At 40.6% G+C, this 19,647-nt stretch overlaps 1 protein-coding gene across 1 annotated transcript in view; it reads right to left on the reverse strand.

Moving 5' to 3' along the window:
• The window catches only part of LOC126355476 (zinc carboxypeptidase-like), a 123,647-nt gene extending 104,498 nt beyond the window's left edge, over window positions 1–19,149 (reverse strand). The window contains exon 1 of the mRNA XM_050005793.1: window positions 18,994–19,149. Within this exon, the coding sequence (XP_049861750.1) occupies window positions 18,994–19,149 (156 nt within the window). The remainder of the gene's footprint in view (window positions 1–18,993) is intronic.
• Window positions 19,150–19,647: the final 498 nt, after the last annotated feature.

Consider the following 19,647-nt stretch of genomic DNA (forward strand, 5'->3'; position numbering starts at 1 on the left):
CCACGTTGAGCAAGAAATTTATGTTAGAATTTATAGATAACTAGGGACCACTAACAATTCCGAGAAGTGAAGCTGAGCCCGAAATTGCTATTTATAGTAGGAAATAACACAAACATAGAAAGCATTAATGCACTTTGATTTTAAAGTGATGAGATTTTGAGGCTTGTGTTGCAAAAATTAAATTGATTGGCTCCAATTGATCATTGTGAATGATTTATGAAACAACTGCCTGTAGTTTAAAATTTTTCAAGTGCTAAGCAGGATGACAAACCATAACATTAAGTGAAGAGTTCAGTTTCAATTTTTAAGGAAAATCTATTATACAGCTGCACTGGAGTCTCTTGTCATTTCCTGTAATCAAACTCACTCTTACACAATTTATACAAAGACATCGAGTAGCCAACAGTGCAGCTATTAACTCCATTGCTATAAACACATCGAGATTGCCAAACAATCTGTGTAAATGCTAGCAGTTAAACTATAAGTCTAATGAATGAAAAAGAAATTGAAGACTAATAAATGAAATACAAACTATTTACACAATGGAAAGTTGTACCGACCCACTTCTTGTGAGTGAAAAATTTAATTTATTCTGTAAGTAACCTACATTCCCCAAGCAAATCGTGTCAAAACAAGTTTAATACACTAAATAGCCGAATAAATTGGTACAACTGCGAAATATCGCGTAGGGCCCACATAAGCACGCAGAAGTACTGCAACAGGACTTAGCATGGACTCGACTAATGTCTGAGATAGCACTGGAGGGAACTGACACCGTGAATCCTGCAGGGCTGTCCGTAAATCCTAAGAGTACGAGGGGGTGGAGATCTCTTCTGAACAGCACGTTGCAAGGCATCCCAGATATGCTCAATAATGTTCATATCTGAGGAGTTTGGTGGCCAGCAGAAGTGTTTAAACTCAAAGGAGTGTTTCTGGAGCAATTCTGGACGTGTGGGGTATCGCATGGACCTGCTGGAATTGCTCAATCCCGTCTGAATGCACAATGAACATGAATGGATGTAGGTGATCAGACAGGATGTTTATGTACGTGTCACATGTCAGAGTCGTATCTAAACGTATCAGAGATCCCATACCACTCCAACCGCACACGTCCCACACCATTACAGAGCCTCCACGAGTCTGAACAGTCTCCTGCTGACATGCAGGGTCCATGGTTTCATGAGGTTGTCTCCATACGCGTATTCGTCCATCCGCTGGGTGCATTTTGAAACGAGTCTCGTCCGACCAGGCAACATGTTTGCAGTCGTCAACAGTCCAATGTCGGTGTTCACGGGCCTAGGCGAAAATTGGTTCAAACGGCTCTGAGCACTATGGGACTTAACTTCTGAGGTCATCCGTCCCCTAGAACTTGGAACTACTTAAACTTAACTAACCTAAGGACACCACAGACATCCATGTCCGAGGCAGGATTCGAACCTGCGACCGTAGCAGCCGCGCGGTGCCAGATTGTAGCGCCTAGAACCGCACGGCCACATCGGCCGGCCATCCCGGTAGCAGGCGTGGGGGCGGCCTAGGCCCGTCGTAAAGCTTTTGCGGCGTTCAGTCATCAAGAGTAAACGAGTGGGCCTTTGGCACCGAATGCCCATATCGAGGTTGTTTTGTTGAATGATTCCCGCGCTGACACTTCTTGATGGCCTAGCTCTGAAAACTGCAGCAATTTGAGGAAGGGTTGGTCCCATACTTGCAGGTTCTTTTTCCGGCCGCAGATATGTCGAGGATATGATGTTTCATCGGATTCCTGATATTAATGATACACTTGTGAAATGGTCGTACGGGAAAATCCGCAATTCTTCGCTACCTCGGAGATTCTGTGTCCCATCGCTTGTTCGGGAAGTACAAACCACGTTAAACTCACTTAAATCTTGATAACCTGGCATTGTAGCAGCAGTAACCGATCTAACAACTGCGCAGACGTTTTTTGTCTTATATAGGCGTTAGCGACCGTAGAGCCGTATTTCGTCTGTTTACATATGTCTGGCGCTTCCGTGTAATACAGTAACATAATATCAGAACGTGTAAACTATAGTTTCCCATTTAAGAGTATTGTGGGTGGTAGGCGCCTGTCGTAAAGTGGTAGCAGTGTTGGATGAGTAATAAACACAGTATTCAATAGTTTTGAGGTACATTTCACAACAAACTGTGCTTCCTCTACTCCAGACCCATCTCCAGCCCACCCTAGCCCAGATCCTTGTATGCTGTTGGACGGTGTCGGATCGCTCCATCCTTTTAAGTCTTCCACAAGATAATACCAACTGCAATATTAGGCAAGTAATTCTCTGTTATTCGTAGTATCAGTTAGAATGCTTAAATCAAGAAATGAATATTAACAGAATATACATTGAGGTAACAAAAGATGTAGCTTAGCGATATGCATATACATAGCTGGCGCTTGATGCGGAATGGTAGTTGGAACTAGACACATAGGTCATTCTGTTTCGCAAATCGTTAGGGGCTCCAGTTTTCCGAGATCTACAGTGTCAAGAGTACGACGAGAATGCTAGACTTCAGGCATTTCCTCTTAGCATGGATAGTGCAATGGGCGACGGCCTTCACTTAAGGTCCGAGAGCAGCGGCATCTGTGTAGGGTTGTCAATGCTAACAGACAAGCAACAATGCGTGAAATAGCATCAGAAATTAACGTGAGACATTAGACGGACGTATCTATCAGTAAAGTGCTTCGATATCTGGCGTTAATGGTCTATGGCAGCATACGACCGATGTGAGTGTCTTTGCTAACTGCACAACATCACCTGCAGCGCCTCTCCTGTGCCACTAGCCTACTGACCATATTGATTGGACCCTAGACGACTGGACAACCGTGACCTCGTCAGATGAGTCCCGAGTTCAGTTGGTAAGAGCTGATGGTAAATACAAGTGTGCCGTAGACACCACAAGCCATGGATCCAATTTGTCTACAAGACACGGTGCCAGTCGGTGGTGACTCCACAATGGCGGGAGCTGTGTTTGCGTGGAATATACTGGGTCCTCTGGTTATGTTCGGCTACTTGGAGACCGTTTGCAGCCATTCATGTTCCCGAAAAACAATGGAATTTTTGTGGATGACAATGTACCAATCACTGGGCTACTATACTTCGCAACTGGTTCGAACGAATGATTTTACCACCCGTCTCGCCCGACATGAATGTCATGAGGCATAACCAAGAGGTCAGTTCGTACACAAAATCCCCTATGGGCAGTACTTTGGCAATTATGGACGGCTATAGTGGCAGAATGGCTCAATATTTCCACAGTGAAGTTTCGAGGACTTTTTGATTCCATGCCAGATCGAGTTCCTGCACTACTCTGGGGGAAGGGGGTCCTACACAATACTAGGAGGTGTCGCACGGATTTTGTCCTCTGTGTGTATATCCCTTTCAACACATAACTTCAACTGCAGGTTTGTACCTAAAATGTAATGTCTACACTAGAAAATTCGTAACATCGTAGGACTACAGGAATGAATCTCTCGAACCATGAAGTAAAACCTTAAGTCTGAAGTGATGAATGAATTTTTTAAAATAAACGGGCTGAATGAGTAGTGCAAACGAGATGTTTCCAATTGATATAGAACAAAAATAAAAAGTGATGTGAAACAATTTACTCATTCCGCAAATATTTTCGTCACTCCATGCTATACCATTAGGAGACACACGTTCGACTTTACTTGCACTATGAAACAGAACACTAGTGACATTGTTCCATTGTTCTGAAACTGCAGATAAGTACTTCAAACAGACAAGAAGTATGTGGATCAGTGAAGATGCCGGTGAACGCCCGGATAGTTAAGCGGCGTGCAGCTCCACAGATATTATATATGAAATTCGCGTCAGTGTCGGATCGTTTCGCCTTCCTGAGTGTACTATACTAAGAAAGAGGAAAATTAATTTTTTTCATTTCCGCGGATGTATGTTTCAAAATCCCTTCTTATCTCTAAATCTTTCTTACCTCTAAACTCAACCGGATATCGCAACTGTATGGCGCAGTAATATTGATGAGAGGCTTACTTTTGAACATCTTCTATGAAGACAGAATATGTGATGCTCTTCTCCTTGAGTGCCTTTACGAAGGTTCTCTGCATTCTCGGCGTTACCATCACGTCTACCGACTTGTTGGCGACGTTGGCATCCTCCCAGAACAAAATCTGTTTGGAAATAAATATCAGCACTTCTGTAACTATTTAACAAAACCGTAGATATCAATGTAGCTTTCACCACAAAATTTACTTTTAACCCAAGGAAACACTAGAAATATCCCTATGTTTCGAGCAGTTATTTTATTTTAGACAACCAGTTTCGGAATCTCATTAATGCCATGGTCCCTATGCACTCTACGTATAGGCACTGAAATATATCGATACTTGAATAACTGTAGCCTCAATATTTGTACTCTGTTAATTCGTTTTTGGAGTGTTTGCTTCGAAAACTTAGAGTTGTCATGTTTTCAAAGTAAACACTTTAAAAACGAAGTCACAGAATCAAGATATTGATGGCTCCAGTTATGCAAGTACCAATATATCTGATTGACTATACATGGAGTGCTTAGGGGCCTAAAGATGGCATTAATGACATGCCGAATCTGATGGTCTGAATAAAATAACTTCTCAACAGATACTGCTATTTGGCGATTTTCTGTGGTAAATATTTTACAGGCGGCTGTCATGTATCGACAATGGATCAACAGAGACAAAGATTACTATACTTCGCACTGAGGAAGAGAACATACTGGCTGCACAGATACACATGTTTAATGTGGTGAAAAGCAGATTTTTCTCATAGTGCACGAAAAAGTGGCAATGCACCAGCAGGCTAACACTGCTTTGGGATGGGCTAAATCAGCACCATCAGAAATAATTACGTGTTTATTACATATAACGATGTATCTTCAAATCTACTAAAATTCAGAACTTAAGTATTATTCTTGTATTCCTGCCCGGCGGAGACCTAGGCTCTGACTCCAACATCGATATGGGGACCGCTCATCCACTGTGCTGTGTAGTGCTTACAAGAAAGCGCGACCTTGCACAGTGTGTAGGGAAAGAATGACCGTCCTCTTCCGCACCGTTTCTCTGGTGTCTGCAGTTGTGACTAGCTGAAATCGAGTCATGTGATATTTTCAGCCATACTGGGTGTTTAAGTTGCGTGTGTGACCTAGGAAGTGCCTATATTTTTGTAAGTTTCTTGTTGAATAATAGCACAGTGCTATGTCCTGGTTGTACTTTTCAAATTCAGACTGGACATGGCGGCATGACGTACTATATCTGTATATAGGCGATTGATTTTGGGCACATACTGCGTTTGGTGTACACACGCCCCATGATGTGATAGTTGAGTGTACACACCCATGGCTGTACGTAGTGGATGTGCTAGAGAGCAGTGCCAGCATAGCTGAGCAGAGCAGCAGTGTGATGCTTACACGTGCTCCTGTCAGAACTGAAATTAATTGCACGATTGTCTTGAATTCAATTTTGAGGGCAGCAAACTACTGTACGTAGGTCAAAGTGTAACGTATCAGTTCCATTTGGATTTTTAGCAGGCATCTGATGGCAGATTCAGATTTTTAATAAAATTTATATGTAAGAAGTTGTAAATGAGGCTGCTCATGGCACGAGGTCATTACGTGACGTAGATGCGTGATTTCCCACGGAGGGGAGAGTGGAGGGCCTGACACTGTGGTGGCCATCTTGCTGATTTGCACTGCTAGGGTCAGAGTTGAAGAGGCTAGACCAATGCTTGTCTCAGTGGTGATACAATCACACACTCTTCAGTGGTAGAAATTTTCGCATCGTCAGTAACGACTGAAGTGGGAAGGTCCTGGGCCAATAAAATCTTGATTAAGTCTAACCTGTTTCATTTACAAAAACGCAAAATGCAACTTTACACAAGACATAAATTTCAAAATTAATGAATCCAAACTTTGACGTTATAGATATACAAAAAATACAAATTTGTTTGAATCAGTTCAGAATTAGATACGACTGTCAACTGCCCAATACACAGACAATTTAAAGCAATTACTTAAATGCATGAAAAAGTTTATCCAAGAGATTACTACAATGACCAGGGGCCCATTAAAAAAGAGACACTTTCTTAACTAATCGCATACAATTTTGAAGCGAATGAATTTTTTTCTAAATAATCCTCCACATTAAATTTTAAAGCAAACCGGAAACAGCTAATGGCGAATTAACTGTTTAAATAACTGACCAAACAAAACTTTTAAAATAGGCAAAAAATAGCAATTAATGAAATCAATATTTTAAAATAAACGGCAACACAATTTTTATAAGCTCAGGTATGGTTTATAGTAAAACAATCCACCCCAAAAAAAATATTTAAACAGAAAATAGTGGTATTAGTACTAACAGTTTCTCTGTATTACTCGAACTTTAACAAGAACATTTGCACGGGGAGACTAAGCCAGGCGGCAGTGACAAAGTGAGAGGCCATTACCCTTCACCTCAGAGAATACACAAGCTAGTACTATGGCGCCAAAATGAACTGTCACACACGTCCAGTAAAGATTCCTCAATATGAATCAACACTGGCCACAGCAACACCACGAACCCATCATTAAAAAAAAATTATTACTCAGTGAGCTTTAACAACCAGATGGAAACTCAATAAACTAGGGCTGAGAACAGACTAATAGAACACATTTTCTTAGTTTAACCGAGTAACAGTCATAACAATTATTTGACAACAAGAACAATCACCCTTTAACCTGTAACATTAACCAATGTTAGAACTCAGTGCATGCACAGTACATGTCACCATCCAGCTTGCCAATCAACCTTGGAGACCTCATTTTGATCCTTACAAGCGAGACATCAAGTTGAGAGAATCAGAGCATTCTAATAATATAGGCAGGAGGACAAATACGGTAGTGAATAAATAGGCATCATCTCAAAAGGCAAAATTAACAACTATCAATAACTGGGTTCCCATGTCATCAATTGCACGAAAAGGACTCCGTGTCTTCAGGGCCACAGACATATTTGGGCCAATAATGATCTCATGTGGAGGGTATCAGTACACACTAGTGATAATTCAAATCATCTCTAAATTCGTAACGGTTGCACCATTGAAGTATGCCACTGGTAGATCAGTGATGAGTACTTTGAACAACTGCATCCTTTGTGCAGTTGTAAAAGTGAAGGGGACCCTATCAGACAATGGACCACAACTTAGGTAAAAATGTTGCAAGGATTTTATGAAACAAAAGAAGATAAAGAAAGATAATAATGAGTTGTTTACAAGGTATAAGTGGACTTTTCTGGTGTAACTAGTAAAAAAAAAGTGTTACTAGGGCCTCCCATCAGGTAGACCGTTCGCCAGGTGCACCTCTTTCGATTTGACGCCACTTCGGTGACTTATGCGTCGATGGGGATGAAATAATGATGATTAGGGCAACACAACACCCAGTCTCTGAGCGGAGAAAATCTCCGACCCACATAGGAATCGAACGCAGGCCCTTAGGATTGACATTCTGTCGCGCTGACCATTCAGCTACCAGGGCGGACAGGTGTAAATAGTAGTGCACGTGCATATAAATAATCACAGGAAACTATTGAACCAAGGACAGATGAAACTTTGTAAATCTCATCTGAGTTCCCAACTAAAACGAAAACACGAACAAATTATTGACGTAACTGTTATTATGTAATTTCATAAATGAAAGGATGAGTTTGTTACAAATGTAAACCAATAGAAACGATTCTGATTTTACATCCTCATGTAAATTTAAACATGGAAGGAAGAGTTTTCAACAATTGATCAGTTGCAAGCAGAGTTGAATACAGTACACAAGAATGTAAGATTCACAATGGAAAAGTAACTGACAGCCAAATAAACTTCTTAGATAAAAAATAAAGCATTTAACATAGCTTTAAAATTTACCGCAATTCTACAATAACTGACACAATAATACATCAGATTTCAACTCACCCACACTCACAGAAACAAACAGCATACAGGTACACGATTTGTAGACTCAACATAATACAATGCAGCACAGAAAATTACCAGAAAGAACCAGACATCATCACACAAATAGCAACAAACAATGGAGATGACAGCAATCTGGTCACAAAATTAAACAACAATTACAGTCTGTAAACAGAATACATACACAGCCACAAACAACAGCACAAAAAACGTCACACAAACAAGCACACAGAATAGCACAGCAAGAACAACACAAACAATGCGTTAAAACAAGGAAGAAGACTCAAGATGGTACACAGTGACATACTAGCACAAACTCATACATAAAATAAGAAAAATTTATAAAAGACAAGATATAAAAATAAATTTCAAAACAGGCAGTTCAATCTAAAAGCACATGCGAAAAACAACAAAAGACATTTATCAGAAAGCAGGAATATGTCAACTACAATACTACACATGTGTTCAAGGTATGTGGGAAAAAACAACAGAATATTCGACACCTGGTACAAAGAACACCTCACAGTATGGAAATATGGGACAAAGGACTCAACTTTTGCATAACATTTAAGAGAAAATAATCATCAACCTACTATAAGAGAGAAATACATGAAAATAGTCACAATAAATAATGGAAGACACCTCTTAATCTTACAAGAAAATCATCACATATACAAAACAAAGGCGAAAATAAGCTACTAGCGAATTACAAAGTGGATACAGATACCTACACATTATCCGCATCGAACGAAAATTTAACAGACAGGAATTCCAATTAATGATCACAAATTGAATTCCTCTCCTAAATATTTAAATGACAAATGAAAAAGAATGAAAACATAGTAATAATAAATTAAATAAATAAATAAGAAGAATGAAAAGAGGAAACAGCACACACAAAACTTACACATCATACATGCAGTTAAAAAAGTGAAAGCAAAAACTGAACAAGTTGGCAACACTTACAGAAACGAATGACACTTTGCATAAAAAATGTCAGTTACAAGGAAAACAGAAAGCTTTCAGCCATTTTGTCATATGATACAAAGCTGTTCAGCTTATAAACAGTAAATCAGATGCTGGTCTGTAAATCCTTTTCAATTTTATTACCAAAAATTCAGTTAACTGTTTTAAATGTGCAAACAATAATCTATACGTGCAAACTAAAAATCATCAAATCTTGCTGGATACCAACTGAAGATGCCTTGTAAATAAGGCGAGACACATCTGCGTGCACAACTTAAATTTAAAAAACTTAATATGTAGCAAGCAAAAGGAGTTTTTCTTTGATCTACTGCAATTTATATATAGCTGCTGTAAAAATGGCCACCACGAGAAACTTGAAATAATTAAGAATGTAGATGATCAAAGTTGAAATAACATTAAAATGAGAAGAATAGTTAAAGAATGAAATGTTGTGAATAGTAATGAGTAATGAAAAATTTGTGAAGATATCTGTGAATGTTCAGTTGTAATTATAGTATATGAATAGTGACAGCAGCAAAGAGATGTTTGCATTTATAAAGCATAAAATTAACGTTTGTACAGTTGTGCTGTTTGAAGTCACTACAGTCACATGTTGGAGGAAGGCATGAGAAGGCTGGAGATGTAACGAACAGAGGGTACGAGGAATTAGTAAATCGATGCGTTATTGCTCACCAGAGAAACGGTATGTTGTACTCCCAGTGGTACAGAAAATTAGTTCGTCAGGTCACTCACGTGTGGCGCATGTCACAGCGCTGGTCGCTGGCATCACACCAAAACAAGCCACCACTAGCGCAATGTACGCTACCTGGACTCTTCTGCCTAAGCCCTAACGCAGGTTGAGGACTTGAGGGAATTTCTAGAACCCGTCATCGGTTCGCCGCGACCGAACGCCGAACGGATCGACCTAATTATTGCAACAAGATAGGCGTGTTCTGCCTGACCTGTTTACTTATACCGTTATGATGATGTCATGTGGCTTCTGCGTGTAGATACTGTCGACAAACCATTAAATCTTGCCCCTGTGATGCATGTACTTGTTTGATACATAATAAACGTTGCGACGATCGCAAATATACTAATGTTTCCCAAGGTTCTGTGCATGAAGGACACATATTTTCGACTATATTGCAGAACCTTGTGGACGGAAAAGAACATTTTTTTGAATAAGCAGTCGACTACCTCATTTCATAGATAAACAACAGCGACGATTTAGGTTGTTGAGTGAATGAAAGAACACTAAACCATTCAATTTCGGTGAATCACGTGACATTGTGTGAGGTAACGGGCGAGTTGTGGCGCCCTGGAAATATTCTGATTTCGGAGTTGGCGTGGCCGCGCTGGGGCCTCTCGGCGCGCACCGGCTCGCCTGGGGCCGCACAGCGGCCGGCACACGTGGCCATCGTGTTATCAGATTTCAATATCTTTATTAGTTTAAAGTTAAGTATCTGACGATAAATTATACAAGTAACACCCAGCAACGAATTTCCAAAATCTAAATGGCTCATTCGATTTTGACGAGTGACGTGTCTTTTGAAAACTATTAGTGTAAACCTACACTGGTATGAATTACATGCATGTAACTTAAATAGTACATGAATTATTGGCGGTCAAAGTGGTCGATTACTATCGATCGCGTGAGGCCATAACTACTCCACAGTTACACGAAAAAACGGTAGCAAGGTCCATATAAACATGTTTATTCATCTATGTCTTTGTTTATATCTGATATGCGCTATTCATGAAGATATTTATTGTTTTAGAAAGTACAGAGACATTAGGCTACTGGCCTACTTTTGCTTGCAATTCCTTTGATATATGGGTATTTAATTTGTTTGTGTATTTAATGATGTATGTTAGAGCGTGTTTAAGGTCCAGCTGTAGGAGTATTTATTTAATTTCATGTTATTTCAAATAAATCCAATATTTCGAATGTATTTCGTTATGTTTGTGTGGGTGCGTTGGCTTGAAGACATGGGCTCTAGCCAGTCACAGTGGTCACGAATGGGGAGACTGGATGGAAGCGAGAGAAGAGTTGAAGGGATACTGCTCAGCACACGGGGAGTCCGGGGCGGTACGGCGCGACGGATGCAAAGTGGGCGGACAGACGTGGACAGTGGAGCGGTTTACTTTCATACTGTGAGCAGGACTAATTTAATGTCTTAAATCAATGATAATATTATGTATGTAATTTTCTTTTAGGGGCAATTTAATGATTGATTAATAAAATATTGTTTGACCTAAAATTGTGCAACAGAGGATGACCTGTAGGTGTTGATCATCAATAATAAGCACCATTTAGATGTAATGTTTGTACAATTTAAGTCAATTACTGATAGTATTGTTACAAAATTGAATATTTTGAATATTTTATGCAAGAATTAGTTTTCTTTTTAACTTGTTGTTTAAGCTAAAACCCCTATATGGGGCAGACACCATTTTGTATCACTACTTGCATGTGTGTATGCAATTTTGATGCACAGTGACATGAAGTATTACTGCCACATATGAAGTTGGCATTTGTGTTACATATGTCTTGAGTTAAACATATTTTTATGCTATGATGTCACTGTGTAATAATCTACTATCATGTATGTTTTAATAAATTTATCTTGTCTCCATTTACATATATGTAAAAAAGCATGAATGGGTGAATTTTAAAAATTGTCTTGAAGTAAATGTTAAATGATGTTTTAAAAATTAATGGAAAAGTATGATTGAACCTAAGCCATCAGCGAGTGAATGAGTAAGATAATTAATAATAATTTTTTTTTGCAAACTCAATATGACTGAATGAAGTTTAAGACAAGAATAAAAATTGTAATGGACATCTAAAAGATCAATGAAAGGGTTTGTAAGATGGTACCCAAAACGAACATCATGTTGTTCGATAAAATGAAGTTACTCTTAATAGCGAGAAACAGAGTGAGTGTGTGACAGATTATTGGAGTAATAGGGAATATACCCCTGAAAAAAAGTTCTTATTCTTTACCAGACAATCAATGCCAAAGATGAGCACACAGTCCCAGTGTCATATTAGTACAAATTTCTTTGGTGCAATTATGCTATAACAAATTATGAGCGCAATTGCATCTGCATAAATTTAAAAAGAAAAGTGGTGAAGTTATGTGACCATTTCAATCAAACTGTCCTGTAGCTTGTGTGAAACCCATAAGAAACAGTCGAAGGAAATTGGATTAGATTAATGATTACTGGATAATTAAATATGAATTGGTGCTGGCGACTGCTAACATAGAACTACTTGGATTTTGATTGCCTTTGTTAAAATCAGGCATAGCTAAATGAGAGGCCACTGTGAGAGCACGTTGCATGCCAATGAGAGCGGTGCACAACGTAGTCCACGAAACCAGAGAAAGTCTGCCCCTGGTGCTATTCAAAACATCGCCACTCACCCCTCTATGTGAAGAGAATTGCAAGGTAGGTAAAATCAGCCAGAGCAGTGTTTTGTGGAGTGGGAGAAAGAGGAAAAGCTGCTGAAGCACAGTTTGCCTGCGTGTCTGCCGTCATAAAAAGCAGAGTACATCTCAGGAATGTGCAGTAACTTCATTTTATCGAACAACATGATATTTTATTAAATTTAAGTTACTCATCTTGTTGTTGACAATGTGAAACGTTCACACTGAAGAGGTACATGTGTCAGAGCTCTGCATTGCTGACTTTAAGCCAAACAGTGGCCAACGATGTGTCAGAGGCCCAAGTCGCTGATGTCAGCAGTGTATCTCTTCTTTCTGCCATGACTGCAGTCTGCTGTTAAACACCCTCACTCAGATGACTCAGGCTCAGCTCTCATCCAACGCACAGATAAGGCAAGACTACCATGCTTGAGTCATATTCTGCTGCCACCTGACAAGAGTTTGATGGTGGCAAATGCGGACAGCAGGTTGGCAAAATTGTGGCACCAAGTCTCATGGACGAGATTTGGTTCAGTAGGAGGCTGGCATGACCCAGCCTCAAACCCCAGGCTGCAGTTGGCAATGCCCAATCGTCTCATCATCTAGTTTGACCTTGGCGTAATGGTGGTGCTGCTGAACTCCAAACGAATTGGCCTCAAAATACAGAGCTGTTTATAATGGCTCTGGAACCCATTTGCTGCACTATTACCCAACATCCAGTCACATAGTTCACAACGTGGTTCCTGCTCTGGCGTGATGACACTAAATTACCCTCTCTGGCCATTACCACTGTGCAATGCAGGTCTTGCTGAACAAGGATAGCTGATCTCACAATCTTTTTGCGTTCACATGAGTCTTCCTTCAGAAGATTGGATCTGTCAAGTTCTGCATAGGAATGGCTCCCCACGGTGACTACTTGCACTATTGATCTATAACATAAGATACACAGTCCCAAGATTACTGTGGACTGGCATTTTAACCGCTAAACATTTTCTTCATTAAACTTTATGTCTGCTTCTCATTTTTCTTAAGCTCTACAAATTCATTCCCCATCTCTCGCTCTAGGGATCCAGGATCAGGCTTCTAAACTGCTCATCGTCACAGGTCAATAATGGCTACGAAAAGTAAAGTAAGAGTCACTATCTTTGCAGGAATCACAACACTCGAGGTCACAGTTACCCATTGTCTATCATCCTGATACTGTTCAACGTGCTGCCTTAGTTGCTGCACAGTGACCTTGCCCTCCTGTGTGGCTATCATCTGTCTCAATGAGTGAACCAGGCTTCGTTCCTAGGTATCGTTCTAGAAAGTCAGGTTTTGCTTAGGCTAAGTCTCTAAGGGCTTATCCGGCCAATACAGCTACAGTTGTTTTATATTTAAAAAATGGACTCTTGTCGTTGTGGCTGGTAAATGAAATGTGGATTACATTATATCACACACAGTTCCACTAATCAATAACCGATTGCCTCTTAACGCTAAGCTTCGTGCCCCCATGAGCTCCCCTTGCTCATAGAAACGTTTCACCACTATTACATCATTGTAAACCTACACAAGCTCGTTACGTACACTCCTGCATTCCATATACCAACTCCAAACGACTACAAGTCTCATTAGCGCTATTCTCGCATCTAGCACTTTCATCCCTCCTTGAACTGCCCCTAATCCTGGTTTAGAGCGATAGTTCATGCTTTAGCAAAATCCGTTATGTTTCTAGTTATTTCTCAAAGCAATTGTGTGTTGTTCAGTACGCCACTCTGAAAACTTACAATCTGTATGTAAATCCCTTCTGCTAGTTCTCTTGCAGCTTCTGCAGTCTTATTCATTTCACTCACATCGTTTGTGTCTGCTGTCCCAAATATTGTCTCGAATATCCTTTCCCCCACATCCACCCATCCATGCCTCAGAAATGTCTTAAATGCCCTTCCTCTCACATCTATCCGTTCCCTTTTTTCCTTCTGTAAATCCTGGAGTACTACTCCTAATACTTCCTACTACCGCTCTTTCAGCAGCATCTCCCACAGAACAATTAAATATGACCCTTACCCTACCACAGACATACAATCCTATCCACAGTTACTTTAACAATGTACGCAACACACAAAGGAACAAAATCGCACTACATGTTGGCTACTTCCTCAGCATGAATGAATATGGTTTACGAGGTCCATGACCCTCCTTCTTTTGTTGCTCATTCCTCAACTCTTTATTTTTCACTCTTTATTTGGTTCTGGTGACATATTCTCTGAGATCGACTATAGCGCATCCTTGAACAGTCTCAAATGTCTGACATGTACAATCTTTGGCCTTGTTGGCAGTTGTAGCTTTACCGTCACAGGTGACGTGGTCTCACTTACTTGTTACAGACCCTGGTAACGTGTTACAAATTTCTTTGTCTTCCCTTTTGGAGAATTTAGAGTTGACAACATCACCTGTGTTCGCTTGTTGTACCTTTTTCCAGATTTCTCCCACAGTTCTTGCAAACTCTCAGACTGCCTTTTCACTCTTGCTCCATTCCTGCTTGATCATACGGAATGGCGATGGCATCTTTTTACCATACACCATCTCGAGTGGCGACAGTGCACACTTACCACTGAAGACCAATACGTGTCTCTCTCTATATGGTGGGAGTTAACATAATAACGAAGCATCCTCAGTCTGATGAACCAGCTCTGTCCCTCTATGTTTTTTACTTCCAACAACTGTCACAATGCCTTCATCAGTTTTGATGAAGTTAGTCACTTGATCCGTTATTACTGACCCTGGCACCCCAAACTTCAATACTCATTTATTCATCAATACTTGTGTGGTCTGGCATCGGCACCATCTCGATATAACGAGCGAAATGGGCTACTATAGACAGATTCCCTGTTCGAGATTGGTTAAACATTACTAACACCTCCACCCCAATAAATCGAAACGGTCCCGTAGCTTCCGACACACTCTGCAGCAGTGCTTGTTTCTAAATTAGATATACACGTGGAGTACACTGCACACAATTCCTGACATACTGAGCGACATCACCTCTCCTTCCTTTCAACCAGCATTTTTCTGCTACGCTCTGATTCGTTGCTCTGCACCCTCCATGGCAAAACAAAACGTGCTCATGCACTTCTCTCAGCAATTCCCCCCTTAGCTTCACTTGTCCAATCACTGGCGGCCTGAATTTCGTCTCATTACATAACAAGCCATCACACGCCCTGGACTGCTGTTGCTTCCTGTACTGCTTACACTCTCTGTCAGGGCTCTGCGTTGCTTGCCACTCAGCAAGGCCTTGAGCTAATGCTTCTATCACCACTATATTTCTGCTTAATGCGTCGGAATTTCCGTGTTCCTCCCCTGGATCGAAGATTGCTTCATACTCCAATCCACTGAGTTTTGAAACCCCATCATATGAATCTGTTGGATGGGTTCTTCAAACCTAGTAACCTCTTCAATGCAGCATAGTGGGTCACTACTTTAAACTTCCTGCTGTATGCGTGACACTCTAAGTATGTTAGTCAATGTACAGCCTGTGTCTCCCTCTTCAGTTTAGAATAATTTCTCACAATTCCATTTAGATGCCACGTCGCAAAAGGAATATGGTAGTCCCATCCACCGATACCTTTGCTCAAACGCACCTGAGGGAACATTGTAACGCAAATTCCTTCTGAAAATCCGCGAGCATCAGCGTTGGATTTGACGTCAATACTTCTTCTAATTCATCAAATGCTTTCTGACACACCTCAGACCTCACTAACTTCATGCCCTTTTTCAGTAATTGCGTAAGCAGTCGCGCAATATTCGTGTATCATCTCAGGAATTTTCTATAACAATTCACGAGGCCAAAGAAAGACTGTAGCTCTTTGCTTGTACATGGTACCGGAAAATCTTGCATCCCCTGTATTAACCGTGGAGCAGTTCTCACATCATCTACTGATTACATGATCCAAGTAATTTACGTGTTTCAACACAAAATGACACTTCTCAGTCCTCTGTGTTGAATAAGCAACCAGTAGCCTCTTGACCACTTAATCTAGTCTTTACCAACATTCTTGTATATCCATTTAAAAAATATCATGTCGTCCAGATACACTAAAGATTAGTGGGGTTTCAGTCCCTTCAACACTTCATCTAACAAACGTTGAAATGTTGCTGGTGCATTCTTTAAACCGAACGGCATTCTTATGAAATAATGTCTCCATCGAACTGAAATAGTAGACTTTAATCTGTCTTCTAGTGCCACTTCTAACTGAAGATACCCACTCCTCAAGTCCATTGTCGAAAAATTCAAGCACTGTCCAAGATTATCAATGGTTTCCGTGATGTTTAGAATCACGCCAGGCTCTGTGCTCATCTACAGTGACTCCCCGGTGCCACCTGACACACAGTTACGTAAATTTATCCGTAATGTCATTGCTCGTAATTTATCTGGATTGCCTTGTACAACAGACGCTCCTCATGACAGATCAAGATTTACGACAGTTTCCCTTAGACAAAATGTCTTCCCACTTAGTTCCACCACATATTGTCGAAGGTAAATAGTGGTATGACGCTGGTACAGAAAGTCTAATGCTAGGATCATGCTGTACTCCTCTCTTACATTACGCATCACTTCTACATACTGCTTAAACTTGGTTGCCACTAATTGAAAATTCAGACTGTGGCTATATATCGTTATCCCCTACACCACGTAAATTATAACGTGGTGATTTTCATTGCCTCTTACCCACAAATCACTCAAGACCACCGACACATGCACCCTTGTGTTCAACAAAAACTTCTTACTATCTACCTCGCTTATTATGACATGTTCTTCTTCTGTATTCCTATTTACTGCATTTCCTTTTTCTGGGAAGTCGTTTCCTTTAACCGTATTAAAGATGTGTGTTACCACGCACATTATCCTTACCACTATTCCCATAATATTGCTGTTGATTCATACCACTCTTGCTGTTATTCCCACAAAACCGCTGATAGTTCATACTACCCCTATCATTTCGTGGTTGGTGACACTGGCTCTCCATATCCGCTGTACACCCACAATTAAATCACCTTATATTCAGCGAGAACACATTTCATCGATCTCTTACCCCTGTCACAACGTCAGTCTCTTCAAATTCCATCCGGCCGCTGTGGCCGAGCGGTCCTAGGCGCTTCAGTCCAGAACCCCGCTGCTGCTACGGTCGCAGGTTCGAATCATGCATCGGGCATCGATTTGTGTGATTTCCTTAGGTTAGTCAGGTTTAAGTAGTTCTAAGTCTAGGGATTCCATGGCTAACCTGACTGCTATCACCATGCCCACCTCCCGTTTCCCATGCTGAACGCTTCAGAAAAGCATTGAGTGCCCTGTGTGCGGCTTCCTGTAACAGCATCTTGTTTGCCACATCACTCCACCTGATTTCATGAGTGTCCACACTAATTTTTCTTATTCTCTCTGCAAAATCCTCTATGGTTTTATTTAGGCCTATTGGAAATAATACTTAATTGTTCATGGAATAACCGTGCACTATTCTGCTTCTCATATCTCTCTACAATCCCTTGCTTGAGTTGCTCAAAAAATTTCGCCTGGTCTATTTCCTCTATGCCTCATACAAAGCACTTCACTTCTTCTGAGAAGTGCAATCTTGCTGTTTGCTACAACTGCTTGTCTGACGAAGCCAATATGTCAGCTGATAACAAGAGATCACAAATGATAGCATATCCTCATATGACCTACCAGATGGTTCGAAGTAGCTGGTTCTGCCCCTAGACACTGCGATTTCAGCAACCCCAGTTCCTCATCTCCTACCTCCCACACTTCACAGAAGTTCTCCTGGGAAATGTGCTTGACTAGCATTCTTGGGAGAAAGAATAATGCAGAGGCGTGGCTTAGTCATAGCCCAGGGAATGTTTCCTTTCTGAGAATATAAGATTGTCGGGAAAAAGACAGTTGACCCTACAACAACTTCTAGCTGCTTTAATAAACCTTTCAAGACATTAATCGGAAATAGGAAACAGCTTAGAACGAACCTCGATACCGCTCGGGAGACATAGTCTGACTGACTGAAGGTTCGAAAACAGACAAATAACAACAAAATGCTAGCACTAACACTTGTACAACAGCTGCATGCTGAATTAAATACATCTGCGTTAAGATGATGTTTCGATTGTAAAGATATTACTTGCTGTTCCTTCTAGTTGCCAACAAATTCCTTGCTTGTTATCAGTGTTCGCTCGAATAAGTGCAATTTTACAACGAATTTTACTTTCACTAACTGTGGTGCATTTTATGAGTTTTCGAAAAAATGCTGCTTCAATATTAGCAGCACTTGCAGAATATTGACACCTTATTGCTGCTTTCGAAATACACTAGATGACAAACAGACAGGTAGGCCGTTGCATAACAGCACAACTAAAGAACTGTTTAGTAATTTAATATTCTTTCTAATGAATTGCTCTGTGCAATGTACAAGCAACAGACCTAACAAAGGGGCATTTTAAACGAACAAATTCTACTAACAATCCGTAGAAGGAAGTCAACCATACACAGACTTCTACTTGAAAGGCTATAAATGAAATGGACACTATTGTAGAGGAGCAGCAGTTACCATGAAAGGCTGTAAGAGAGAGAGCAATTAGAGTATCTGAAATTACCAGCGGCAAATGGTACTTACGTCGTGGAGGTGCTTGTCAGCGAACTCATTGAGGAACTGTACGTGGAGCTCCTTGGTGGGCAAAACGCGGTACACGGTGTGTGAATCAAAGTGCCGGGGCTTCCCAGCTGTCAGCAGCAGGGCTGCCAACGTCAACAATGGATCTCTCCACAGCATGCTGAAACTGGAATTGGCGTCCTTCACTATTCGCTGGGAGGAAAATTCGCCTTATAGATTGCTATGAAGGGTTCCTAGATGGCGCAGCTGAGTTTACTGTTGTTTAAAATTTGTCTTTTGTTATTGTTAAAACAAAGCCAGCTCTTAACTGCCACTAGTAGTTTGTTTACAGCTAGTCTTCAAATAGGTAGTGTTTTGAAACACTGTAGTTTTCGTGTAAAGGTTTTCATTTGACGATTTTTAACATTTCCATAATGTCTGCCCGAGCAACATTTCCTCAGTTCGGTTCACTCAGCTGTTGGTAAACAACAACCTTCACAAAACGTTGTTTGCTATTTATTCGCAGAATTTCTTCGTAGTTATGCGTCTGTCAAGGATGAATTTTCCAGTCGTTAGTATAAGTCAGTTGAGATTGAAAGAAACATCTTTTTGAAGCGCAACAAGATTGAATAGGAGCACACGTGATTTATTAGTCTGCAAAAACTTGACTGAAGCTCA

Source organism: Schistocerca gregaria, chromosome 3 (assembly GCF_023897955.1).
Source record: "Schistocerca gregaria isolate iqSchGreg1 chromosome 3, iqSchGreg1.2, whole genome shotgun sequence".
Taxonomy (NCBI): Eukaryota; Metazoa; Arthropoda; class Insecta; order Orthoptera; family Acrididae; genus Schistocerca; species Schistocerca gregaria.